Source organism: Mytilus californianus, unplaced genomic scaffold, assembly GCF_021869535.1.
Source record: "Mytilus californianus isolate M0D057914Y unplaced genomic scaffold, xbMytCali1.0.p SCAF_7, whole genome shotgun sequence".
NCBI classification, from domain to species: domain Eukaryota; kingdom Metazoa; phylum Mollusca; class Bivalvia; order Mytilida; family Mytilidae; genus Mytilus; species Mytilus californianus.
In genome coordinates, this window is record NW_026262723.1 from 11,213,327 (window position 1) to 11,240,995 (window position 27,669).

Below are 27,669 nucleotides of genomic sequence, written 5' to 3' on the forward strand. Positions count from 1 at the left end.
ACCATTCAAACCCGAAAATTTGAAGGTAATGGATATATTAATACTGTATTTACAAAAAAGGACATACAAAAATATCCAAAATCATCTGAGGTCATCTGCGCCTGAAGAGTTGAAAGCTTAGTTCTATTTTAAAAATTTCGTAACTTATCAACGGAATATTTATTTATTTACGATCTTTTGTAATCATGTGAAAGCCGTGGCTAATAATAACCTCGGAGAAGACATGTAACATCTTACCAGTAATTGTATCGACTCGGTGCTAGTACATTCGAATATCGTTGCCTCGAACTCAGTTGTGTCGAAAACTTTGATTAGTCGAGGTATTTTGACAGTCCGGTAAAATTCCCATTTGTTAAATACGTTTCTACCTCAGATAATAATCTCGACTATAAAAGAGATAACAAGTTTTAGATTCAGTGCATTGATACACTAAGAGCACTTTTCCTAGTTAACCTTCATCTGGGGACATTTTAAAATTCCCATTTCCTACAATTTTCGAAATTTTATATAAAGCAATACATGATAGATAATTTACACAGGTACTTGTCTCTGAAAATTTTATATTAAGGTATATAGGAGGAAAACTTATTATGAGTTGTCATTACAATGTAAGTAAAAAAGTGTCAAGTATGATATAAAAACCATAAAAAAACTCAAATTAATCAAGTAGGTTCTTAATGCAAACGTCCATAGCTTTGTACATACAAGTACGTCATGTTTAAGATAAAATTGAAAATTACACACAATTTATATGGATCTTATTGTGTAAACATATTACATGTTTATCGAAAAGATACTGTTCTCATTTGATTTAATTGTAAATGTCAAGAATTCATGGCAGAAGTTTATTATATCTCTTCTTTTTCCTTTGGTTCTGTATAGGTACATATGAACATAAGATAAAGAGACAAATATCTACAAGAGATGTAAACAAATACAGATAAAATTGAGAATGGAAATGGGGAATATGTCAAAGAGACAACAACTAGACCAAAGAGCAGAAATCAACCGAAGGCCACCAATGGATCTTCAATGCAGCGAGAAAATCCCGCAACCGGAGGTGGTCCTCAGCTGACCCCTAAATAAAAGTGAGTGCTAGTTCAGTGTAAATGGACGTCACACTTAACTCCAAAACATATAATGAACTAAAATTAAAAAACATACTAGACTAACAAAGGCCAGAGGCTCCTGACTTGGGACAGGCGCAAAAATGCGGCGGGGTTAAACATGTTTTGTGAGATCTCAACCCTCCCCCTATACCTCTAGCCAATGTATGATAAAAAAACACATAGCAATACGCACAGTAAAACTCAGTTTAAAAGATGCGCGAGTCCGATGTCAGAATAGGTAATAAAAGAAACTAAGCAAAATGACAATGATACATAAATTAACAAAGGACTACTAGGTCTTAATCACAGTACTTCATTAATGAGCAAATTCCATACCGTAAAGTAAGCTTCAAAGGCCCCGATTTAACAAAAAGTGACACAATTTAAAGAAAAAAAACAATAGATTTGTGCTTACAACAATAACAAAAATGATTATGGCAAATAGCAGTCAACGATATTTTGAACGTATAGTTTCTCCATTAAATTATTTGTTCGCCAAATAATACTTTTGTGAGAGTATTTTAAAATAATATTTTTCTCCTTGATATTGTTGATTTTCGGAAAACATTAACGGAAATAATGTGATACTGATATAAATGTATGATACAAGTTTTTGATGTCTATGAGAGAATGAATTATTTCCTTGTAAAGTTCAACATATTATGATAGGAAAGTCGTTTAAGTACTAGTTTATAAACAATGGCTAAAACAGCAACTTTAACATGTATGTTCATTTTCTACATCACGTTTGGTAAGCATTATATTGTTTAAATGATTTCACTTTCAAAAGCAAAGGTTCATTTTTACTCGTAAGTAATGTGCTGTGTGAATAACTTGAAGCCTAGCGAAAAACAATAGATAGATTGAAAATGATAAATTATCATTTGATATAATAATTGTTATTTTAGAGAAAAGCACGTACCAATTTCATTTTACAGTTTGTTTTATCAAATTACTGTCGAGAGCAGCGAGCAGCGGATGAGCTATTATACTTTCGAATTCAAAACAGTTATTATTTATTGGTGTATATTCTTTCTTTCCATCTATTCGATGCTAGTAATAACCGACATATGATGCCTTAAACAAGCAATGTTTTCATGGTCAAATATTACAATACAAGGGTTAATTGCCTGCTTTTTCTTTGGTGCCTTCTGAGCGTAATCATAACACTTCATTAAAAACAACCCGGACTAAAATCTATAACGTGATACGGGACGGCGGGACAGACACACAGATCAGAAGAAATCGAGTCCCTCTATTATCGTAGGCTGGGTTTACAAATATATGCAGTTCCTAATTAATAAAAGCTATTAGAAGAACATGCAATGCATCTTGAATTTAGCAACACAATTTAAGCTACGACCTTAAACAATTGTATGTTCGTGATGTAATGTCTTTTGCGCATATTTTCTTTATCTTTTCTGGTTCGTTATTTGTCATCACAAGCGATGTTCGAGATTATATTAAATACAATATTTAACAATCTATTTGGTGTTTATTTGTATTTGAAGTTTATGATTGTTTATTGAGTTTGTATTTTATTATCTATTGATTGTCATTGTACCTTCTCATATTTTGGTTTAGAGCATTCCTCAAAAGTGAATTCTAGCATGCAGTGTGCTTCGAACGTAAACAATAAGTTTTTTGACAAACTTTCAAAAATGTAGCCGATCATGGTCCTGACACCAATAGTCTTCTTAAATGTATTACTCTCAGATTACGGAGTTCATATGTTTCTTTTTTGTTCCAGCTTTAGCAAAACTTCAACAAATAAATTCACAGGATTTGCAACATTTGAAAACAAAATGGATGACTCATTTAGGTAATTATGATAAAAATATTTCCTGTCACCAGACCAGAGAAATAAAATGTACATGTATACAATATAGTTATTTATATCTTTTATATTTCTTTACACATGATAGTTTAACGTGAATATCTTATTTTTAATTCCTTATTATTTAATACATTCACTATATTATTTTGTTCAGTGATAGGTAAATATATTCCAAAGGGACTAACGAGTTTCGAACGTCGGCTAACTGCTGAGTGGTTTAGTCCCATATTTATGTATTTTGAAAATATTGTCGTTGGGATTTTCTGACTGATAAATGTTGACAGATACCCAACAACTCCCTCAAAAGAAAAAGTTTTATCATATAATAACGCACAAAATGCACCAAATGATACAGATCCACGTAGAAGAGAACTATGATTTCATTAGTATCAAATAACCTGACAAATTATTAGTTACACAGTGCACTAATGCCCTAATACGATATACTAGAACACACCCGCGACATCGCGGGTCTGTGACTGAATTAAAATACCTACGCTTTATTTTTAGCCTGGAATTTTAGTATTCGTATTGTCATCGGATAAAGCCATGCTGATTATAAGGTGCACAGTTTTCTCTGTTTTTAAAATCTTTTTGTTTGAACCCGTCCTGGTGTTCTCACTACAACCGGAACCTACATGTGACATATACTATTGGTATCGGTATCAGATTCGACTCGGAACTTGTAAATCATTGGCAATATCAATTATGTGTAAAACAAAAGGACCTGGAATGGTATAATTTTTAATCAACACCATTGTCCTATATTAGTTATATATCAAGTGGAATTCTTTGATTCGACGGGTTTTCGTCATGCTGGCTAACAAATTGGAAAGTATCTACGCCTTATTTTAAGCCTGGATTTTTAGTATTCGTATTGTTATCTGATACAGTCATACTGTTTATCAGGTGCACAGTTTTCTCTGCTTTCAAAATCTTTCTGTTTGAACCCGTCCTGGTTTTCTTACTACAACCGGAAACTACATGTGACATATACTTTTGGTATCGGTGTCGGATTAGACCAGTATTATTAATTATGTGGAAAACAAAAGGGTCTGGAATTGTGTAATTTTTAATCAACACCATTGTCCCATATAATGAATTCTTTGATTCGTCGTTTTTACGTCGGCATACAGATTGGACCTCGTTATTTTAGTAGTATAGATACAGTGTCAGTAAATTTCATATGGGGTGAGAGCGAACACTCCGTATGAAATTTACTGACCCCGTATATATCGTATTGGGTCACTAGCACACTCTGTAACGAATTTATTTTACAGACTATATCTTAACATGTTGATATTAGACTAGTGGCCTATTAAAGCAATCAAGTCTTCAATATTAAAAACCTATTATCATTGGTCTGTACAAAAGGAAGTACCAACATTAAAATTAATTTTAGCCTTTAATGTGGTTTTTTGCATTTATTGTCAATCGTTTATCTTCAATTTCTTCATCTGTTGTTTGGGCGATACGTTTCAGATTTTTCTAATGCCCTCAGATACGAGAAGCTTACATCTAATACATACTTTTATTTTCAAATTATCATCTTAGGTTGTTTCAGTGTTACTGGATTGGGAGATTCGACAAGTGTCAAATTGACAAACATAACCAACAACCAACCTAAAACATGTTCTAGACAGTGTGAAAACTGGAATTTCTTCGCTCTACTTGCAAGTATTCCATTTTTAATTTTGTTCTGATTATCATCAAACAAAATTGCTGGAACATTGATTTTCAAGTTTTTAGTTATATGGATTGTATACTCAATATTCACTTTCTGTAAAGAAGAGCTCTAGACTAGCTTTTACAAAGTTTAAGGTTTGCAAATAAACTCATCATAGATACCAGAATTGAAATTTTATATATTTGCGCCAGACGCGCGTTTCGTCTACAAAAGCGTGCTTATTAATTGTATCAATTATGGTGTACAAATCATTATATCATAATAAATATGAAAATAGTAGAAATATGTGATACGATTGCCATCGAGACAAATTGTGTTTTTTGCGAACTATAAAACTGTTGATATTTGCTCTTACGATAACAACGTCATCCTTTGTATAAATGCATTGTACATAAGGCATTTCAAAAACATATATAGGTACACTCTTCCCTCCTTTAGATTGAAAACCAAACTTCACTATTTTACATGATAATAATATACAGTGTCTATCCGTTTTTAGGATTTCAATTGTTTCTGTTTCAAAGAAGCAACATTTAAGAAATTCACGAAAGGTGGTGTGTCGAACAGATGTTACAGAAAGTGTCCCAACTATTCAGACAAAATGTACTGTGGTTCCATAGATATGAAGTATGCCAATCTATATAGGCATGATGAAGGTAAATAAAGAAGAATTATCATGCCTCAAGTACATATTTATACGTCCTTATTTTCTTCTGATATTGCTACATCAAATATGGCGTCAATCATATTGCACGGTGAACATTATAGATGGCAGTAATAGCAAACTTTTTTATCATTTGGAAAAAAAAACCATGATCGTGAAACTTTACTATACTCATGGTCTTGAGTTTTATTGAAAACTACTTTAAAATTTTAAGTTCTTATGTATTGGCTTTTGAAAAAAAACAATTGGTCTTAAAATAAGGTTGAAATTCCTCAGATAAAGTCCATTTTAACGTTTATGCTTTTTCCACATAGATCCTTCTTGCTTATTTCGGCTTTCCAAGCTTTTGGCGAAAAGGTCCTTTTGAAATAGATAATTTGCACTAGGAAATCAACTGTGTTGTATATGTTTTTTTTTAAGTTTATGGCGGTCATCTCCCACAAACCGAAATTAATTGCTATTTGTCCGGAAGTAATATACACTAATTATTAAATCATACATGTCTGTTTATAAAACGTTAAAAACAAGGTTAAACACAGCAAAGTTTAATTTTACTTAGCTTGAATAACAATTGTATTCTCCGGTTCATGTGTATATGTTTCAGTCACAGAAACATCTCAAAACAGTTTTGCATGACTGTACAATTGAGTTATATAAAGAATATGAGGATTCAGTCGAATACTTTTTCTACATTTCTGTCACCTCTCACATTTTTAATGATTTTACCATACTTTTATTCCGGAACGATCTGTGTCAATAAAAGGTGCTTCATAAAATATAAATATTATATAAGAATAATCCCGCTGTCCCAGTCTGTCTGATGTTCTTAAGTACTGTAAATAAATGATATATTATATATAAAACGTGCAATGTATGTACTACAGGAAATTATTATATGATCATGATATTGTATTTTGCAGATTTACCTCTCGATGTCATCGATAAGGACTTCGACTGTCTAACTGTCAGTAAAAACAAAACGCATAAGGAAATAAAACAAATGTCATGTGACCAGGCTGTTCCGTTTATATGCAGTGGACATCGTTAGTATTAATTGATAGAATTCCCAATGCATGGATGTAATAATTTGCAATTGTGGTTTCATCTTTTATTTTTTTTTAATTTTTTTATTGAAAACATGTACTGTTGCAAAAATCGCCTTTAAAAATATTTTTTTTTGCAATAGTGAAAATTATTATAATTGAACATTTGGAATAAGTTCCATTTACAAGAAAAAACCAAATATCATAGCCTTAATTTACATGAGTATACTGTGAACATCATATCAATCAACATTCAAAATTATAATAGTTTGCTTCTAAAGATCACAATTTTTACAATTTCCTTCCATATCGTTTTAATCAAATCGCTCATTATTTAAGTATCAGTCAATCAAATTTTGTCGTTGATTGATTTATTGTTGTTTGCTTACCACCACCTTAGCACAGAAAAGCTATATCGAGGCGATCAATCTCTTTACACTGGAAATGTATTCCGCAAAGTCAAAAAAGTCCTCTCTTTGTTTGAAAATGATTTAAAAAAAACATCCAAAACATACTATAGTCATCAAAATAACATATTATACTGTATGTTATTTAAGATAAACCTGTTGAACAGAAATTGACATTCAAACAAGCAAAACTCTATTGTGAAAACTTACAGAAAAAAATGATGAACTTTAGCGAAAATCTACCTCAGAAGACAGAAGACAACATATATTATTGGGTTGGAACATTTAGGCAACTTATTGACCGTCATGGTAGGTACATCTATTTACCATCTTTTTATCTTTTAAAAATGACACCAGAAACCATTGTTGTTGTTGTTGTTGTTGTTTGCCATTCTCTGTTATAGTTGATAGGATAATTTGATAAAACAAAAAAATATGTTTCAGTCCTTTAAATGTTTGACATTTAATAAAGACTGTTTATTTCAGAGATTGGTAGAATTGTATGAAGAGGGTTATTGGTGTTTGACCATCATTTCTTTTATTCGTATCATTCAAAAAGTAAATTGTAGTATTACAAAAGTAATTATTCGGGATGACATTTCAGTGTTGCTCTTGTGAAATATCGGGCGTGCGCCTAGACCATTTACACCAAGGTCGTCTGGTCTTCCCAAATTTACAGAGTTACCATATGAAACAAATTTAATAAAACGAAAAGTCATCGTAAGAACATATACATATCAAATAACTCAAATATGATCTCAAATATCTTTTGTTTAATACCACTAGGATTGTGCGTAAACTGATCTAGACTAGGAAAACTACAACTTACCTTAAACGAATTTGTGGAAGAAGGTTCCATGTCTTATGTAGACGAAACGCGCGTCTGGCGTATTAGATTATAATCCTGGTACCTTTGATAACTATTTACACCACTGGGTCGATGACACTGCTGGTGGACGTTTCGTCCCCGAGGGTATCACCAGCCCAGTAGTCAGCACTTCGGTGTTGACATGAATATCAATTATATGGTCATTTTTATGAATTTCCTGTTACAAAACTTTTAATTTTTTGAAAACTAAGGATTTTTTTATCCCAGGAATAGATTACCTTAGCCGTATTTGACACAACTTTTTGGGTCCTCTATGATCTTCAACTTTGTACTTGTTTGGCTTTATAACTATTTTGATCTGAGCGTCACTGATGAGTCTTATGTAGACGAAACGCGCGTCTGGCGTATTAAATTATAATCCTGGTACCTTTGATAACTATTCCAAACATAGATGGATATTGTAAGATGTTATAATAGTTGTAAATATTAGTAATGAATAATATTAATATGATTTTATATTGTGCACATTTTTTTAGAGGAGACGATTATTTACACGTCGACTGCTACAAGATCATATCCGGTTAAATCAACACAAGATATTTCCAAACAAGAGACTACAATCACACCTGCAAGAACTTTTGAACAGGACACTATGACAACAGAGAGAACTACATCTGTAGGAACATCTGCAAATCTTCCCACAAAAATATCAACGTTCTTTGCAAAGGAAGAAGGAGTCACACAATCTGGTACTATATCGAAATCAATGAAAAGTGAAGATCACCCTGATGACATAAAATGTGGTATATTTTGTGTGGGTCAGTATATTTTTTTAACATAAACACACAACAAATAAAATAACTAAACAAACAAATAGACATGTATTCTTCAAAAGTATCTATGGAAAAAAAAACAAGACGAAACGAATGAATTAAAAAAAACAACAAAAGGACTGAAAAGTCTAACAATTGCAAAAAAAGGACATCAACAAAAAACCCATACATTAATAAAACAAAAAAATATATAAAAATACCGCGATAATCTTGGGGATGATAAAAAATAAAAAGGCCGCAGATGGGGAAATTTAAAACTCTTAAGTCGAAGAGAAACTGACATCGGAAAGAAAACGCAACAAATGACGAAAAGGCATGTCCACAAACCATTACATAGAAAACTAAAGACCCAACCAAAAACCGGGGTTTTTCTTGGGTTATTCGGACGGGTAAGAAGATACTGTTTCACAAATGGCTTTAACATTTAAAAATATACCTAAACAGCATTGTTTATTATTTTTTTACAGTACTAGGTATTTTTTCTTCCTGCGTTTCCATTTTGGTATTATTGGTGTGTTTGTTCAAGATCAGAGAAAAATGGCAAGTAATCATTTTTTTAACTGATTAGTATCCTGTTCAGTTTAGTTATATTTTCCAAACCATTTTCTTTCAAACACAACCTCCGGTCTTTTTCATTTTGCTTATAAATGTTCAGTGGTTGTCGTTTGTTGATGTGGTTCATAAGTGTTTCTCGTTTCTCGTTTTTTTATATAGATTAGACCGTTGGTTTTCCTGTTTGAATTGTTTTACACTAGTCATTTTTGGAGCCCGTTATAGCTTGCTGTTCGGTGTGAGCCAAGGCTCCGTGTTGAAGGCCGTACATTGACCTATAATGGTTTACTTTTACACATTGTGACTTGGATGGAGAGTTGTCTCATTGGCACTCATACCACATCTTATTATATCTATATATGAATATATATTTTTTTATGAACACGTCATAAGTTTAAGAAAAAATTTAATTGCAATCTAAAATCCGATTGTTCTTGGTGTTAGCATAAGATTATCATTTTTGTACGTGAAACTGATATCCCATTTTTTCTTATACAATTTAAAACTGATTACCAATTTATTGTTAAATGGATTTATGTCGCAAAAAAACCATTACTGTTTACATGTCAATAAAAAAAAGGTTTATTCCACGTTTGCAAAGATTTACATTAATAGGCCAAAGAACAAAGTTTTTTCGAAGTGCATTTCTTTTAGACAACGAAACGTAAATTGAAAAAAAATCGTACCTGCTCTATCTAAAACAGATTTTTACAGTGTATTGTACTACTTTTGGAACAAATTCTACCAAAACAATAAAAAAGTTAATCGCCTTAACTCAAAATAGGGTAAATTTTATGTTACTGGGGTCTATAATTCAGTTTGACAGCTTCAGACCTTCTAATGTTTGACCTTTTCAAACTTTACCAAATCACCACTGTATCTAAAAAAAATCATGCCCATTTTTTTTTACATGTAATTTATCCCTCTACTTGCTAGTTTATACAATAATATGAATAAATAAATTTGGAAGGTGTATGAAAAAAAAAAAATGCAAGTTAGACACTGTCCACACTAGGGACTCTAGTTAACAAAAATCAACGGACGATAACTGTGTCCCCGGACCAATAGTGAACATCATATCAAGCAATTGCAAAATTAGATAAAATTACTTTCATGTCTGTAGTATTTGCATCCGAAAAGATTTTGTATATGGTAGAGTCATTAAAAGTTCTTTCTTGGAGTCAGAGGACACAAAATAAAACGATTGACACATTCTTAAGGCAACTTACATCACTACATGTACACATGTATCAGTGGAGCTCATAATAAGAATAACATGCCATTTGACACGTAAAACATATACATTTGCATAAATTGTTAGAAATCATATTCACGAAAATGCAAGACACAGTGTTGAATTGAAACTAAAACAGTCCATGTAAACTACTTAAACACAAATTTGCCATGAAATCAAGGAGGTTAAAACACAAAAGTATTCCCTTTTCTATCTTCTGTACAAATTTACATGTATCACCGAGTAACATACATGGATACTATGCTCTTCTGGGCTTACTTTTGATCACAAACTTGGCCCCTTCTATCAAACCTTACTTCTAAATGTTCTTCGATTTCATATTAAATAAGTTAAAATAGGCCGTTTATAGCTTGCTGTGTCGTATGGGTTTTTGCTCATAGTTGAAGATCGAACGTTGACCTAAAGTTGCTTAATTATACGTCATTTGGTCTCTGGTGGAGAGTTGTCTCATTGGCAATCATACCATATCTTCTTATGTTTTATATTCTATGTTTAATAGGAATGGTTCTCTAAACAGGAATGAACAGTTATCAAATAGACAAAATGTAAAGGCAGAACACTCAAGCGATGATACAGATGCGTTCAAAGAAAATCGACCTGTATATCTAGATCCATCAAATCAAAAAGCCGTATTCCACAAACAAAATCTGTCGACGTTACATATAAATCAACACATTTATGATGAAGCAGGAATATATTCAAAGACTAACCTTCCTACAGCTAGGCAAGCTTGTGTGTCAGGTTATCAAGAACTGAACTTTTGTATTGACAAAACAAAGGAACAGAACGTGCAAGAAAGCGACGACGACAAAACTGTAAAATATGAAGACCCTTGGGGTAAATCGTCTGATAACAGAAAAGAAAACTCTAAACTGAAACCCAGTCCGAAGAAGAGGTTTTCATTAGGATTTCGTTCGTCAATTTTCCGTCGTAAAGAAAAATCACAAACCGAGGCATACGAAGAGACTATGATCAATCATAAACAGTATGTATATGATCAACCAACACAAGAGAAAGAACAACGAAAAACTGAACCATGGGTTAACTATAAATATCGTCCAAGTTTGCCAGTTGGAATAGGGGGGTTTATAATGACAGGCGGCAGGGGGTTGAGTATTGCAGATACAATCCGTTCACGTGAGATAGAAACATCTTTACGGAAGACTGAAAATCCTCCCGACATTATTCTGCACAACAGTGTTACAGGCGAAGATACGGACAACAATATTTATGCTACACCTCAACTACCAATGTCAGAAAATGAAAAGGCAAAAAGAAGAGGAAGTCATTTCCTAAGAAAAATTACAAGAAAGGGTATTAAGTCAAAATTACTAAAAATTCCAAAATCTATCAAAAAGATTCGACGACAGACAGTAGCTACCACTGAAGACGAATATGACGTACCAAATCCTGTCGGAAGGCCAGCAGCTAATACTCAGTCATTACTTATTGAATCCAATGAGCGTCATGGTCTTCCAGTTCATTATGAGTTTGCATCTCCTCTTGTTAATACAAACAGGTGCAGCAACTTGGCATCTGAACATTTCATAGAAAGCAAAGGACTTAAGAAAACATACAGATCGAATACAAAATCGTCACTAATATCTCCATACCAATTAGCCAAACCATTGCCGAATCCAAGAGAACCTCCAGAAGAAAAGGAAATCGTCTACTTTGAACCTGTAGCCTGATAAATGCAATTGTTAAATTTGGCTGCTTTTTTTTTATGCACATCTAAAAACAACTCGTCCTACAGTTGAAGTATGACTTTATTTTATTTTTATATATCATAAGGTACAAATTTTAATCGTTGATTTTACTGTCGCAAATACAGAATATAAAAAAAAAAAGAAAACTGGAGATTTTCAATAATTTTAATTTTTACGTCGACGAGTAAACGAAATATGCCAAGTTGCTCCTATTCACAAGGATCCGGATGGGGTTTAAAGAATAGAGAATACTGGACAAAAAGAACAGAATAAAGGGCTAAAAATTAGAAAATAGACAAAACATAGACCCAAAAAAAAGAATAGAGAATAATAGTGTGATAAAATATACCGAATAGAGAATAATAGGCAAAATACATAAAGAATAGAAAAAAATTGATTAAAAGATTAAAGAATAAAGAAATAAAGTACCCCATCCAGACCCTCATTTATGTGTTAAATAAATTGTGTGCAATGCATGACAGTACTTAATGAGGATATGCATTTTTATCAAGACGAATTGAAATACAATTTAATTTTTAATACTATCAAAGAATTTGTGTTGACCAGTTGTAGGTCACATATTTATATATAATGTGTACAGGATTTTTTTTTCATTAATTTTTCTATTCAGTTATATTTTTATGCCCCACCTACGATAGTAGAGGGGCATTATGTTTTTCGGTCTGTGCGTCCGTTCGTTTGTCCGTCTGTCCGTCCGTCAGTCCGTTCGTCCGTCTGTCCCGCTTCGGGTTAAAGTTTTTGGTCAAGGTAGTTTTTGATGAAGTTGAAGTCCAATCAACTTGAAACTTAGTACACATGTTTCCTATGATATATGATCTTTCTAATCGTAATGCTAAATTAGAGTTTTGACCTCAATTTCACGGTCCACTGAACACAGAAAATGATAGTGCGAGTGGGGCATCCGTGTACTATGGACCCATTCTTGTTTTGACTATTTTGTTATCCTCGCATGTTTTTTTATGAGCATTGGAAACATTTAATTATTTCTGCAAACTATTTGACAGTTTCCTGACAGAATATCTGTCTAAGAGTGGTGTGTAAACTTTTGTCGATAGATTTCGTTTCTTTAATTATAATATAGTTATTTCAAATTTCTGCTAAAAATATTGTTTTTCTACTTGCGTGTCGTGTGCAGTGTAAATTATAATAAAGATTCACAATACAGTTAAATTGAATTTCAAAGCAAATGTAAACTACAAATTAATGAAAACAGAAGATGAACCAAGGCCACCCACAATTAATCTGATCAGTACAGTACATCGAATGATTGTTAAACCATGGCGTGTGGGAATGCTGGAAGCGTCAAGAATGAACATATGGTCCTTTGGTTTCCATTGCAAATTTCAAATGCAGCAACTTGCAAAATAGATTGAACTATTGCAAGGACCGGAGCACTGTTGAGTTTACATTCAGTATATAATTTTAATGAATTTACATAATCTTATCAATAAAGTCTTGGAAGTTTGATAAATTCTCTTAGACTGAGTGTATTTAAGATCTTAAGACAACTACGCTGTATATATCTGCTGTCATATTTTAGTGATTATAATATACTGTACGAAATGTTTTATTGTATTTTATTTTTTTTTTTATTTTTTTTTTTTTGTGGTGGTGGTGGGGTTAAAATACGAGAACTCTTTGATCGGTACTTTGTGTTTTTACTACTTTTGTGAATTTTGTGTGCTTTTTATAATAAAAAAATTAGAAAGATGTGGTATGATTGCCAATGAGACAACTCTCCACAAGAGACCAAATGACACAGAGATTAACAACTATAGGTCACAGTACGGCCTTCAACAATGAGCAAAGCCCATTACGCATAGTTAGCTATAAAATGCCCCGAAATGACAAATGTAAAACTATTCAAACGAGAAAACTAACGGCCTGATTTTTGTGCCGATTTGATGAGTCAATCCCTTCACAAAGGATTGTTAGTGCGTTGTTATGTTGTTCTGTAACGCCATGGTGCCTGGTCAGAAGGAGGTTGAGCGATCACAAACATTTTAACCCCGCACAGTTTGTTATGTCCCTTACCAAAGTCAAGAACCTGTAATTCGAAGGTGACTACCATTTGTGTGTTGTTTTTTTTTTTAATATAAATCAGGCCATTAATTTTCTCATTTGATTTGTTTCATATTTCGTCAAGCCAATGTCTTTCATAGATTACTATATAACGGTATGGGTGTCATTGTTGAACGCCATACTGTGATCTTTATTTGTTTACAAAGTTTTTTTTTTCTCTCTGTTGGATATTTGTCGTTTGGCAATCATACCAAATCTCCTTATTTTATATATTTCTATACGACAATTTTTTTTATTGTTGTTTGTTTTATTTTGGTTATTGCAAGAATTTTGTGTTTATTGCTGATCTTTGATAATTTCTGTTAATTTCAGTCACAAATGTGTTGGAGTTGGACAATAATTGTCAACAATAAAACACCGTATCAAAGAATGGTGGCAGTTTCATAGTACTTAACCTGCTAAATGAAATCACTCTTTTTGTACTCAATTCGGTGGCTGGTATTCATAGATGATTTTATTCAGCCACTTCAAAGAAAAAAATGGATTGACGGCACCATTATAACTAGAACTTACAGAACTGCATTGTAAAAAATGTGTATATAATATATAGAAACAGCTTAGTCTCGTTTATAACTATAAATTGTTCACCCCAATTGGTACAAGTCGCATTGTTTTAATGAATGACTATCAAAATATCTACGACATAATATTTTGTTCGCTCTAAGGGATATAATTGGCAATTTATTGTGATATAAAAAGACCTATATTAGCATGTAATATACTTCAGATTTCAACCTATTAGACCACTTTCAAGTTCGCTGCTTTTCCGTCAAAAACTTTGGTTTTAGTGAAAATCATTCGTGCGTTTAGGGGCATCGTCACTTTTTTCCCAAGTTGATTGAGCGGTTGAAAAAATATGATGCTTTATTGTACGAATTATTCGGCAAATTAAATTCTCATAATTGATAATCAGCACTGCTGTCATTAGGGAATTGTGATTAAGTACCTACGGAACAAACATTATTTTTTAGTTTATCCTGCATAATGACGATCACAAAGACGCTTGATGAACTTTAATAGTGCAGGGATACAGGCGATCCCTTCTATCTGGTAAATGACGTCACAAAGGCGAACATAACTGACGATTTTTCCCAGTGAAGGACATAACTCGAAAGTGGTCTATTGTGAAGTATACATTTCTTTGAAGCAACAATTGTGCACGTCATTACTCTGATTTAGGGTGGTGTTGCTAGCAGTTTAAGGACAAGGGCTAAATTCATTTTTTTAGTTTAGATCTACACAAACGTCATGTCCTCTTTTTCTTCTATTGTTACACACCTGGTGGGACTTATTCTCGGGTTTTACAACACAGGCACTTGTCTCAGAAAAAAAATTCCTTTATACCTTAATATAACATAAGTGTGTTATATTATAAGGTATATAGGTGGGGGATGCTGAGACAAGTGCCTGTGTTTTACAACACAACGTATGCCACTAGTAGAAAATTAAATGTTTACCCTTCCGGAGCAACCGAGTTAATTTACCTTTTTTTGTGGTATTTTTTTTTCTTTTATTCGCTGTGTCCACTTATCAATACCTTTGTTTCTTTCATTAACTTTTTTGAAACTCTTGAAACCATAGTTAAGGACAAAACAAGAAATCCTGACATAAAGTCTGAATGTTTAGTAAACACAAATGATCAGTAAATGTCATTTCCTTTTATCATGTAGGCGGAGTTTTGTATCATTTAATACAGCATAGTACATGCGCTTTTTCAAATTTATTACCAACCTTTTAACTTGAGGTGATTCATAGTAGAGCTTGACATAATGCGCAGAACCTCTGTTTATCGTTGAAAATGTCATTTGTATTTGTAACGTTGGGTAGCTGTCTTATTGACGTATCTATCCCACATATTCCTTTCTTCAAAGTAAGAAGTGATAAACTGGAAGTGAAGGTTTATTTTCATTTGACATTTATAGGAAATTCTTGTTTTATTTTGATTTTAATTGAACAGTACATTTCAAAAGAAGGCTTTTATTGAAAAAAGAGACATTTAATAGTAAAAATTTAAAGATCTTAAAAAGAAGAATTCAATAAAGATTGTGATATTTAAAAAAATGATTTTTTTTTATCAATTTAGAATAAATTATAGTCTTTCAATGAAGCTCAGTTCATGATTCATTTACAGAGGGAAAAATATCTATTGTCGATGTAATCGTCCAAACTATGTCCACCATCTTCCAGAGAAAAGGTTATAGCCTGACGACTTATGAACACAGCGGCCCCATCTAAAACAAAAGAGATACATGTATCATGAATTTAAAGTCCCCATTTTCAACAAAAGCAATTGTTAATACAACACTTAGTTTTAAAATACTGTAACAGTTATCACTTGTTACGACTTAATTAGACTTCCGAAGGATACGTTTTCCGCATGAATTCACTGAATTTGAATTGCAAAGTGAAAAGTCTGTTCCAAATGTATATATATATGCATCTATATATATAGTTTTTCATTGGCTTTGAACTAGCTGTCAGTAACTGCGATACTCTCAGTGCTTTGTATCGATCTGATGAGTTATGCCATTTTCAACTGATTTTTACATCGCGATGACCTTGAGGTCATTCCGATGTATTGCTATCGCCTAGATTTCCATTATGTAAATTAGTTTTGGGTTTGTAACCGATCTATAAACATGATAAATATGCGCACATAAACGAGTGCAAAATAACATTCCTTGTCAAATGATATCAATACATCTCTTCAATGAATACTGATAAAAATATTTTTGTTTACAACATAAAATAATAATGTGAAAATGTTTTGTAGTTAGATATATATATATAAGTAAAAAATCATTGATAATATCAATGCACACGTACCGAAAAATTGTGTTAAAGCATGCGGAAGAATATCTCAAAGAACGTTTTGCGACAGGACCGGTAGCTCTGTAATTGTTTTTGCGGGAAAATATGAATGCCTACTCGTATCCAATCTTAGAAAAATCGAATTTTTACAGAAAAGTGTCCACCATGCACTTGCATTGCACTATTGTTAGAATAGTAGAATAGAATGATATACAAACGGATGCAAATCATATATATATGTAACTGTTATTTTAATATAATATATAACAACAAATCAGTGTATACTGATTTGTATCACTACAATATAATAGTTATTACGGTGAAGTTGAATTTCCTGTCATTTATTCATCATCCTCGCACGAACTTGTCTAGAAAAAAAAAATATATCTCTGTACATTAACCTCAGTTTCAGGTAAAGAGATATGTTGTTTTTTTTCTGAGACAAGTGCTTTTGACCATCCTAAAGAACTTGTGGTCATCCGATGTTCAGTACTTCAGTACTTTGATTATAGTTTGTTCTTATGTTGTAATGTTACACCACTGTCCGAGGTTAGGGGAGGGTTGAGCGCTCACAAACATGTTTAACCCCGCTACTTTCTTTATGTGCCTGTCCCAAGTCAGGAAACTGTAGTTAATTGGTTGTCGTTGGTTCATGTCTGTCATATTTGTTTTTCGTTAATTGTTTTGTTATAAATTATGCCGTTAGTTTTCTCAATTGAATTCTTTCATATTTTTCATGTAGGGGCCCTTTATAGCTGACTATATGGTATAGATTTTTCTCATTGTTGAAGGTCGTACGGTTGCCTATAATTGCTTACATCCACTTTATTGAACTTTGGTGGATAGTTGTCTCATTGGCAATCTTCCTCATCTCCTTATTTTAATATGAAACGTCTTTCGTTAAAAACATGCAACTGTTTTCGTCAACCGTTTGGCTTTTAAAAATCTAAAATTATCGTAGATTTTAATTCCTAATGTATTCAGAGCGACAAAAAAGTTATTGAACTTCAAACGCTTTTTTATACCAACATTCCAAATTTGGCTGGCTTAAATAGATTGTCAGGACTGAAAATAATACGGAATCTTTTTTCAATGTCTTTGAGTTCAATGCGTACAAACACATTTTGTAGACCATCATTTCAAAAAACACCGTGACAGCAACTTCATCATTATTTAACATATACGTGAATGTTGCAATCAAATTATAACAACATTGTTGTGCAAAGATTCTTGCAACCGCCATCTCTTGTTAGATATATTATTAAAAAGAAAAATAACAAAAATACCGAACTACAAGGAAAATTTAAAACGGAAAGTCCCTTATCAAATGGCAAAATTAAAAGCTCAAAATCATCAAACTAATGGAAAACAACTGTCATATTCCTGACTTGGTACAGGCATTTCCTTATACATGTAGAAAATGTTGGATTAAACCTGGTTTATATACTAGCTAAACCTCTCTCACTTGAATGACATTCGCATAAAATTCCATTATATTGACAACAATGTGTGAACAAATCAAACAGACATAATAGGTAAAAATGTCCAAAAATAGGGGTACAGCAGTCAACATTGTGTTGTTATCTTAATCACTATATAAGCAAACAAAGAAAAACAAAATGGCACATAGACAAAGCACATAAACAAAAATGAAAGACAAAATAACAAAAAATGACCATAGCACAATGACACAATGGCGGGATGTTTAAGTACCGAGCCACGCCAAAAGAATAATACCTAAAATTGACTAAACAGTTAGTTTACCATAAAAACTATATATATATTACACCGCTTTCTAGACAGAGCGAGCGTTAATTTAAACGGGTAAAGAATATAGGTTGATAGAAAATAAGGTATTAAAAATGATAATGAAATTGTGAGGAACATTGTGGGTGGTGCATGTATAAAACTTTTGAACGGCTGACGTAAATTTGTGCACTTGAGATATACAAAACGAGAATAGACTTCATTCGAACCCTTTATAATAAATTCCTCATTTCTTACTACAAAAGCGACACGAAAATGGTGGTGTGCTTTCCATTAAAATGTGTGTATATTATCTTTAAACATATAATAACAATTACATTGCTCACGACGCATGTATTGTCATAATCTTCATGACGTGAACTTCTAAATTGTGTCATATATAATAATTACTTTCCTACATTTTTAAAATTCGAAGGAGATTTAAATTACCAATAATGGAACAATAAACCATGTTATTTCAGCTCGGTAACCGGTTTTGAATATGACGAACCAGCCTTTCGACCCTCCATTAAAAAAGGAAATTGTCAGGAATCACTACATCTCCTTATTTATACATGCATTAACATTCCAAAATCACTAAAATTCTTAAATTAATTATAACATAAGAAGTAATGATGTCACATTGTTACTTACATTTTAAGTACACATTTCGTTTCCTTTTTTATGCATTTTGGGTGCAGCACATTGAAGTACGAAATGCCCACGGCGATTGCATCATTCTTTTGACTTCCATCTACTGATTTAAGACATTTAAAAAAGACATCGTCACAATCACAAGAGCTCCTGTGGAAATTAAATGATTTAAAAGCTTACATTTGTGAATATCAATGAATGTGTACTTGTTGCTGTTTATTGTCTTTAAGATGTGTTTAATATTTTGTAGTTGTTGCTGTTTCGATTGTTTCTGGTTGTGTTTAATTTTGCTTCAGTTGCATCTGTTTAAATGTTTTAAAGATGTGCTTAGTTTTCTGTAGTTGTTGCTGTAGTTTTTCGCAAGACGTCTTTTTCTTAATAAATGATTAAACTCATCATAGATAACAGGATTAAAACTTTGTACGCCAGATGCCCGCTTCGTCTACAAAACAGTCATCGGTGAGGCTCAAATCAAAAAAGTTAAAAATGCCAAATAAAGTACGAAGTTGAAAAGCATTGAGGACCCAAGGTTATGAAAGGATTTGCCATATAAATAGCGGACTAGTATTTTCAACATATTTTAACGAAAAATGTCTACCAACTCACAGTTTAAATGTAACCTAGAGAAAAATGACTTATTATGATTGCGCCAATGTTCGCAAATATTTTTTTTTTTTTAGGTTTCGCATATCAAACTAAATTTGACTGTGGTTGGACTCTGGTTTGGTTAATACCTATCGGCCATATAGCTCCAAAAGTATTCGGGAATAGATGTATTTATACATCCTTAGCTGTAAATGTTTTTTGGAGGGGTTATAACTTTAAGTATACCTGATGAAGGTTAACACGGTAAGCGCTCGGACGCACCAACTTTGAAAAGTGTTATTTTCAATAACTTCAAAATTTTGCATCTGACATTTTGACAAATGCCTTAAAATCTGTTCTTGTTTTCTATTGCAAAGGTGGTAATCAAAACTGTGAATACAATTTTTATTTTCGCTAATTTCGGAAGTTGTCACTGTGTATTTATATTTAGAATACAAAAACTCTTCAAAGATATCAGGCCTATAATTGTTTACGCCTAACGCGCATTTCGTGTTCTACAAACACACCAATGACGCCTCGAATAAAATAACATAAAAGGACCCACAATGTCCATTAGGTTTTGCTAAAAAAAATTAAGGTAAGCAGAGAATATCAAAGTTTAACATTTTCACGATAGTTTATATTTCCCACGTTATTTTTGTACTCGCAAAAAGTTGCTAAAATTAATCGGTCGTGAAATTAATCGGTTGATTCTTATACAAGTTAATACTTGATTTTACACTCACACTGTAGAAATTCCTATATTCAATATTCCATATTTCGTGTCAAACGATTTAATAGATATAGGACAATAGTCATGAGTTCTGCAGCAGCTGTCTAACTGGTCCAACTTTCCAAGATCATCATAGTTATTGGCCCTGTCTCCTTTGCCACACCATTTAGTGTCTGAAACAACATCAATTGTATTTTTTTAAATACATGCAGTACATAAACACAGCAACTAAAAAAAAATATAACGCGACATAACTCTCGAGACTTAAGCGTTGAAACGGAAACATTTAATTGTATTTGTATTTCTAAATTTAAATTGAAATTTAAAAGAATAGCCTTTAGGAAGAATTAAATGTTAATTGGTTTTGTCGTATATAAAAAATCCTGAAATAAGTATTTTAAAAATTGTAGATGAAAATAAACTCTCATGCCTTAATTTTCCCTTCTTCGATTTGATAAATGTTTGTAATTTCCTCCAAAATTATTAACAACTATCTTTTAGGTGTAATACTACCAAATCATAGTACGTCACATCCGGTTGCATGTTGCATACGAAAAAGGGGCGAAAAAAAATATTCCCTTGAATTTGACAGTTGTAGGAAACTAATCCTACACTTCATTGCAGTAAAATATTTCTGAGTCATAAACATATATATTGGGTGTTTCAAAGCACCATTATTTTTTTAATTGGTGTTTCTGTAGAATATTTTGGGAACTTGAGGTTACATGGTTACTAAAGCTTGTACACAGGAAAAAAAGGTGTGCAAATTTGATTGCTTAACTTCCAGTGATGGTTATTTTCTTATATGCAATGAAATGTTATGTGAAATTTTGTCTATTGATAGTACTGGACAGGATAAAACTTTACTCATGCCAAGAATTTCTTTATTTGGAACCAAGATAAATTCTGCACAATTTTTTGAAAAGTGCAAATTTAACAAAGACAAATAGGGGAAAATCAATGGTGGTATTACAACTTTTAGGCGTGTCAGTCTTTTTTGCCTTCTTAGTTTGTCCGTTCATCTTTGTGCCTCTTGGCTTTTGTTTTTGGACGTTATGAAAATAAGGAGATGTGGTATGAGACAACCTTCCAACAGAGACCAAATGACATGGATATAAATTATAAGACGCATTACGACCTTCAACAATGAGCAAAACCCATACCATCAAGTATGCTATACCCAGTTGTGTACTTACATGATTAAAACGACGGGTGCAACATGTGGAGCAGGATATTCTCATCCATCAGGATCACCAAAGATCACCACGGTTTTATTGGGGTTTGTGTGCCCAGTCATTTGTATTGTAAACTGTTATTTGTCTTTTGACAGTTTTTCGTTATTATGCTATTACATTGTCAGTTAGTTTAAACGACTTGCATCTAAAAAAATGTCTGGTGAAGTATTGTGAGGGTTTTTTTTATAGATGTTTTATACAGTTATCATTTATTTTTCATCACACAGTTTATTTTTTATATGCTTGTATCTTTAAAATATGACACGGATGTATCTGTACTTTACGTCATTAACAATATTTTGTTTTTGTTATACATTATTATACATGTAACACTGATCGTTGTTTCAGAACATTTCCATTTATAACATACTTGGATAAATTACGTCCCATGATGCCTTGGTACCAGTGAAGAGGCACACTATTAGAAGAGTTGGAAAAACGTTTACCATTTTCTGTCAAAATTCTTTTACCAAATGTAAATTTGCTCTGTATATCTGTGGGAAAAAATACAAAAATGTATTCCTACGTTTGTACTATAACACTTTCGCTGACGACCGAGTTTGATTCAGGCAATCACAATTTTAGAATTGTTACTATTACGTCGATTTTCCATTGCTCAGGCGGGACATTAAGAGTAGGAAAAATATATTAGAATGCGGTTTTAAATATGTGCTGCAACTCATAAATCAAGCTTTTTATGGAGATGATTGAATGAGCTTACACAAAAGAAATACATGATAGTCAGTTAATAACAAGAACAGTTAACTCCCTTTGCATAGATGTTCAAGTTTTTATTATTAAAAAGAATAACAGAATTATGCTACAGATACAACTTCTATGTATTAATCTTTTTTTGTTAAAAGATATTTTTGTTAAAAGATAGATTGCTGCTTGATATCAAATCAATATCTTAATACGTTTTGCGCAGTAGATCAATTTAATAGCCCAGCAGGCCACTTTTCATTCGTAGTTCAGAAATTTATATGTTTTAATTGATATGCCATAATTATATTTCATATATACTTTAGTTTAAACTTATTAATCTCTTACTTTATAAACAGTCAGGAACCTGTAATTCAGTTGTTATTATATATCTTAATTTGTGTATGTAACGTCACTTAACATGTAAATGAAAAGTAAAATGTAGGCCAATCTGATTCTACCATAAATAAACACATTGATGTTCCATCTTAAAAATCATCTCATCAAGCTTTATAAATTTAAACTACTTATTATCTGCGATCTAACCTCTAAAGTAAAGCTTTAGGGAATTTGATTATCTTTTACCTATGCACCGGCCTGGCCATGAAATACATGTATGTGACCTTTATATTATGGTATATGGTCAGTCTCTCTAGACACCTTAACACAAAATTATATTACGCATGATTATTTGTTTCTAAGACTGCGCATGAGCAAGACACTGAGTTATCCAAATAGTTCCAATCCTTTCGTATAGCAAATACAAAAACTATAATTCAATATGCTTGAGTTATGATCTCTCTAGTTCATATTTGTTTACAAAATTTTCTTATCTACAGAAATTGTTAAAAAAGTAAAATAACAAATATATCGAACTCCAAATAAAATTCAAAATGGAAAGTCCTTTAACAAATGGCAAAATCAAAAGCTCAAATACATCATACGAATTAAAAACATCTGTTATGTTCCCGACTTGGTACAGTCATTCCCTTGTGTAGAAAATGGTGAGATATATAGATATAAGAAGATTATGCATATTTTCAAAATATTCATGGGTGCAAATTGTCTGAATTCTTGTGTGTATGTGAATTGATCACCATCATCGTCAATACTATCATCATCGTCGTCTGACTATTATCATCATCAGTACAAACATAACACGATAATAATAGTTTTACACATGACGACGGATATGTTTCAATTGTCGTAACAACAATCCCGTCTTCTTTTCATCGAATTTGACCTACCTAATTAGACATATCACCGGGTTTGTAATCACATGAACACGACAGTTGCCACTTGAGGAACAGAATATGCTTACTCTTCTGCAGCACAGGAGATCAACCCCAGTTTTTGGCGGGGTTCGTATTTCTAAGTCTTTAGTTTTCTACGTTGTGTTTTGTAAACTGTTGTTCGTCTTTTGGTCCTTTACGTTTTTATTTTGCCATGGCATTGTCAGTCTTTTTTTTTTTTTTTTTGACTGATGATTTTGAATATTGACACAAATTGATTGCATACACAGCAAAAAACACACAAAAAGCAAAGGGGCAGCGCTTGTATTGCTGTTCTTCATCTCAAAGTCACAATGAGGCCTTCAACGCAGAAAAAAAAACCCTCAACTCACTGCAAGACTTAGTTTAAGACGGCCCCTAGCAACGGCTTGAGAGGAATTCTTTGCGCAAGTAATTTTGATAGACTTTGAAATGGATTGTTTTGTAATAGGTTTAAAGAACTCGGGTATGGCGTCTGAAAGAAAACAAAATAAAAAACCTACCTGTTAAACCAATCTCCTGCAGGTATATTGAAATCTACTACTTGTATGTTCAAGTATCTTAGTTACATATAATAATATATAATAAACTATTGGTCCGTGATTCGTATAAAAATACTTTCTTAAACCTTCTGTCATGAATTCAAGATATGCATGATTTAACTAAAACGTGATAATGTATTTATTACTGAAATTGATTAAAAGATAAAGTATGTTTAACATTTATAATTATAGTAAAACACTTTTAAGAAACGAAACGAGACAAGATCGAGAATACGAAATAATTCAGGACTGTTTTTCTTTTTTTTTTTTCTCATTATAGTAATTTATAGGCGAAAAATTAGTATATATACATATTTAGGTTTTAGAAAAGTATATATACAGGCTGTATGAAATATTTGCGACTGGACGTTAGGCAAATGCATGCAAGTACCAACTATATGTAATATCTAATGCTAGCTACAAATGTACTATTATCTTATATATTAAAGTTGTCAAGCTAGTGGTTATATTGATCAGAGTCTCTACGCATTATCTCGTGTCACAACCGTGGTAATGACAGGTCCGATATTCTAATGGCCCTTAGAGTAGAAATTCACCAAAATGAAATTCAAATTTTAGACAAAAGAAACACATACGTACATTAACGTGTCCAATTACAGTGTAGTAGAGGTGACCAGGATATTGACGAACGAACTTACGAAAGCGTAACTTGACGAATCGTACGAAACGGGAGCTGCTGTTTTATACATAGTAATTGTAAACGTAAAAACGCTGGTTGAGGTATAGTAATTCGCATCGTCTGCATGTAGTTTAAAGAATATATTACCTGTATCTGTATATAACTACTCACATATGGTGCAGTCGATATCCAAGACTTTGCTTTGAAAACAAAGGTTCCAAAAGGGATTTAAATGAGTTTTAAGGGTAAGAAAAGTGTGAAAGCATAGATATTGAAGTTAACTATATTGATATGATTGATAATCAATACGTATATAACTAAACGCTATCGTTTGCACATTTCAAAAGTAAAAAATAATCTAAGATATGTTATTGGGGACTGGTCATTTTCTTTCATTATTCAATTAAAACAATGCACCAGTATTCGAAATAAACAAAGGTTGACGTACCATCATCTAAATAATATTCTTATCAATCATCGGTGAAACGTACTTCAACAATTTACGCAATTGCATGCGTGTCAGACAAAGTATCTTGCGATTCATAAATTTTCCCCAAAATAACGGGTCTTTGGACTTTATAAATTTTAATTCTATTCTGTATGCACTTAATCATTACATTCTCTGACATGGTTTGATATCCATACTAAAATGGTGTTTTAAGTATGGATATTAAATAAGGGGTTGTAACAGAGCTGGCAAATCCACTCGAAACTAGGTGAGACATACGCAGTAGTGATAGATAAGACTTAGTGATATAAAAATAGAAAATTCATTATTTTAATAAATAATAATAAGTAATAATTGAACAAAAAAAAAAAAAAAAAAAAAAAAAAAAAAAAAAAAAAGGGTGGACTACCCCACAAGCGCCTGTGGTCATTTTGACATTTTTTTTCTTTTTTCTAAATACAAATGTAGTTGTAAGGCTTTAAAGTTATCTTAATGTCTTCGTATGGGTTATTACTGGACCACGTAAGCCTTTTGTCTAGTACACTCCATTACACTTATGACCAGTTTTTTTTTTTTATACTAAAATAGTTTTGCCATCGTTAGAGGTTGACAGGTATGATTAAAAAAATTTCGCAACAGAAATGATTTTTTAATTGGTACCATAAAACTATAGGTTTTCTTTTTTTTTTTATAGTAAACTGATAGATTTGTTTGTCTGAAACTTGAAAACCCAATTAAAACACAGAGCAAATATACGATCCGACAACAATAATTTTATAAATCATTTCAAATCATCAATGTTCTGCATTCATATTTGTTTGAGCATCGCAAAAGTCGTCGGTGCACTCGAATAATCCTATGTGTGATGTACATTTCATCATGCTTTCAACAATAACAAACAACCACATTGTATCGTAATATATGTGACACTTTCATAAAATTTTTAACGTCTTTCATTTTTATTATGAAAACGTTTTTAAAATCGGTATATTTTATGCGTTTCTATCTATTAACGTGATTGGATCCAAACACACGTTAAACATGATAACATCTTTAAAGTTTTAAGTACGTTTGTAAACATACAATTGTACGACTTTGCCCCCCAGCAGAGCTATAGAAAAAAAGTACATTAACGGGTGTTACACGGATACTTTTTAGTTGTTACACGGACACTTTTATGAATAGAATCACTCGTGCATGATCAGTGAGTTCATGCATGGGCACTTTAAATTTCAATTAGATTTGAACTTTTTGTTTCACCGACATATTTCCTGTCTTTTTTATTAAAATATTTACGTTAGCATCAATAACTATATATTTTTTTTTCAAACCATTCCAGTAAATTACTATTCATATCAGTACACTAAGGGATTGACCATTTAACTTCAAAAGGGAGGTTATGGTTTTTTCCTAAAAAAATATTTTGATCCCCAATTTTATGAGAAAAGATATATTGTGGTCAAGCATATGACAAAATAATGTTCTGATTCCTGATTTTCCGAATACCGTATATACATGTAATAGTGCTAATTTCGAAAAAAAATATTTGAGTGATAGCGTTGAAAAACTAAATAATTTTCTTACTCAGAAAAGAATTTGCCACCTTTTGAAGGTAAATGATCGGTCCGTAACTGTATTTTTTTTCAATATATGGACATGAATAGTATTCTATTGCTGAAATGCTGAAAGTAAAGAAATGCTGGTACCGAAGTTTATATTTCAATAAAAAAGATAGGAAATATATATTATATAAAAAAAAAAACAAATCCCTATCAACTCACCATTGTACGGAAGCCGATAAGGGCCATTCAAAAAATAAATTTTAAGTCGTAATTACGTAATAACGACATCACTATGTCGTAATTTCGACATAACATGTCGTTAAAACGACATCGCTATGTCGTAATTTCGACATAACATGTCGTTATAACGACATCGCTATGTCGTAATTTCGACATAACATGTCGTTATAACGACATCGCTATGTCGTAATTTCGACATAACAAGTCGTAATTACGACATCACTATAGCTATGTCGTAATTACGACATAGCTATGTCGTAATAACGACATCGCTATATATATAAAAGAATATGTATTATGATTGCCAAGAGACTAAATGACACAGAAATAAGCAACTATAGGTCATCATAATGCCCTCAATAATGAGAAAAGCCCCCGCATAGTCAGCTATAAAAGAGGGACGAAAGATACCAGAGGGAGAGTCCCCGAAATGACAGCTGTTTAACAATTTAATTCAAACGAGTGAAAATAA

General features: G+C 32.2%; 2 protein-coding genes across 3 annotated transcripts; one reads left to right on the forward strand and one right to left on the reverse strand.

Moving 5' to 3' along the window:
- The first annotated feature begins 1,783 nt into the window (after positions 1-1,783).
- On the forward strand, positions 1,784-13,509 carry LOC127708340 (uncharacterized). Of its 2 annotated transcripts, XM_052213195.1 has the most exons (9): positions 1,784-1,860; positions 2,860-2,931; positions 4,501-4,619; positions 5,133-5,289; positions 6,218-6,340; positions 6,898-7,056; positions 8,113-8,394; positions 8,877-8,949; positions 10,716-13,509. In XM_052213195.1, exons 1-9 carry the CDS (start codon positions 1,809-1,811, stop codon positions 11,905-11,907), a joined length of 2,229 nt encoding a protein of 742 aa, XP_052069155.1. In that variant the 5' UTR covers positions 1,784-1,808; the 3' UTR covers positions 11,908-13,509. The 2 variants fall into 2 exon arrangements, 1 of the variants encoding a protein (XP_052069155.1); XR_007985243.1 differs by lacking the exons at positions 8,877-8,949; positions 10,716-13,509 and having other exon boundaries at positions 6,960-7,056; positions 8,113-8,131.
- A 2,480-nt stretch (positions 13,510-15,989) lies between these two features.
- LOC127708221 (phospholipase A2-like) lies at positions 15,990-25,401 on the reverse strand. Its single transcript, XM_052213065.1, has 6 exons — positions 25,396-25,401; positions 24,269-24,302; positions 22,239-22,286; positions 20,571-20,730; positions 19,240-19,389; positions 15,990-16,259 (listed from the first exon to the last, which is right to left on the reverse strand). Exons 1-6 carry the CDS (start codon positions 25,399-25,401, stop codon positions 16,196-16,198), a joined length of 462 nt encoding a protein of 153 aa, XP_052069025.1. The 3' UTR covers positions 15,990-16,195.
- Positions 25,402-27,669: the final 2,268 nt, after the last annotated feature.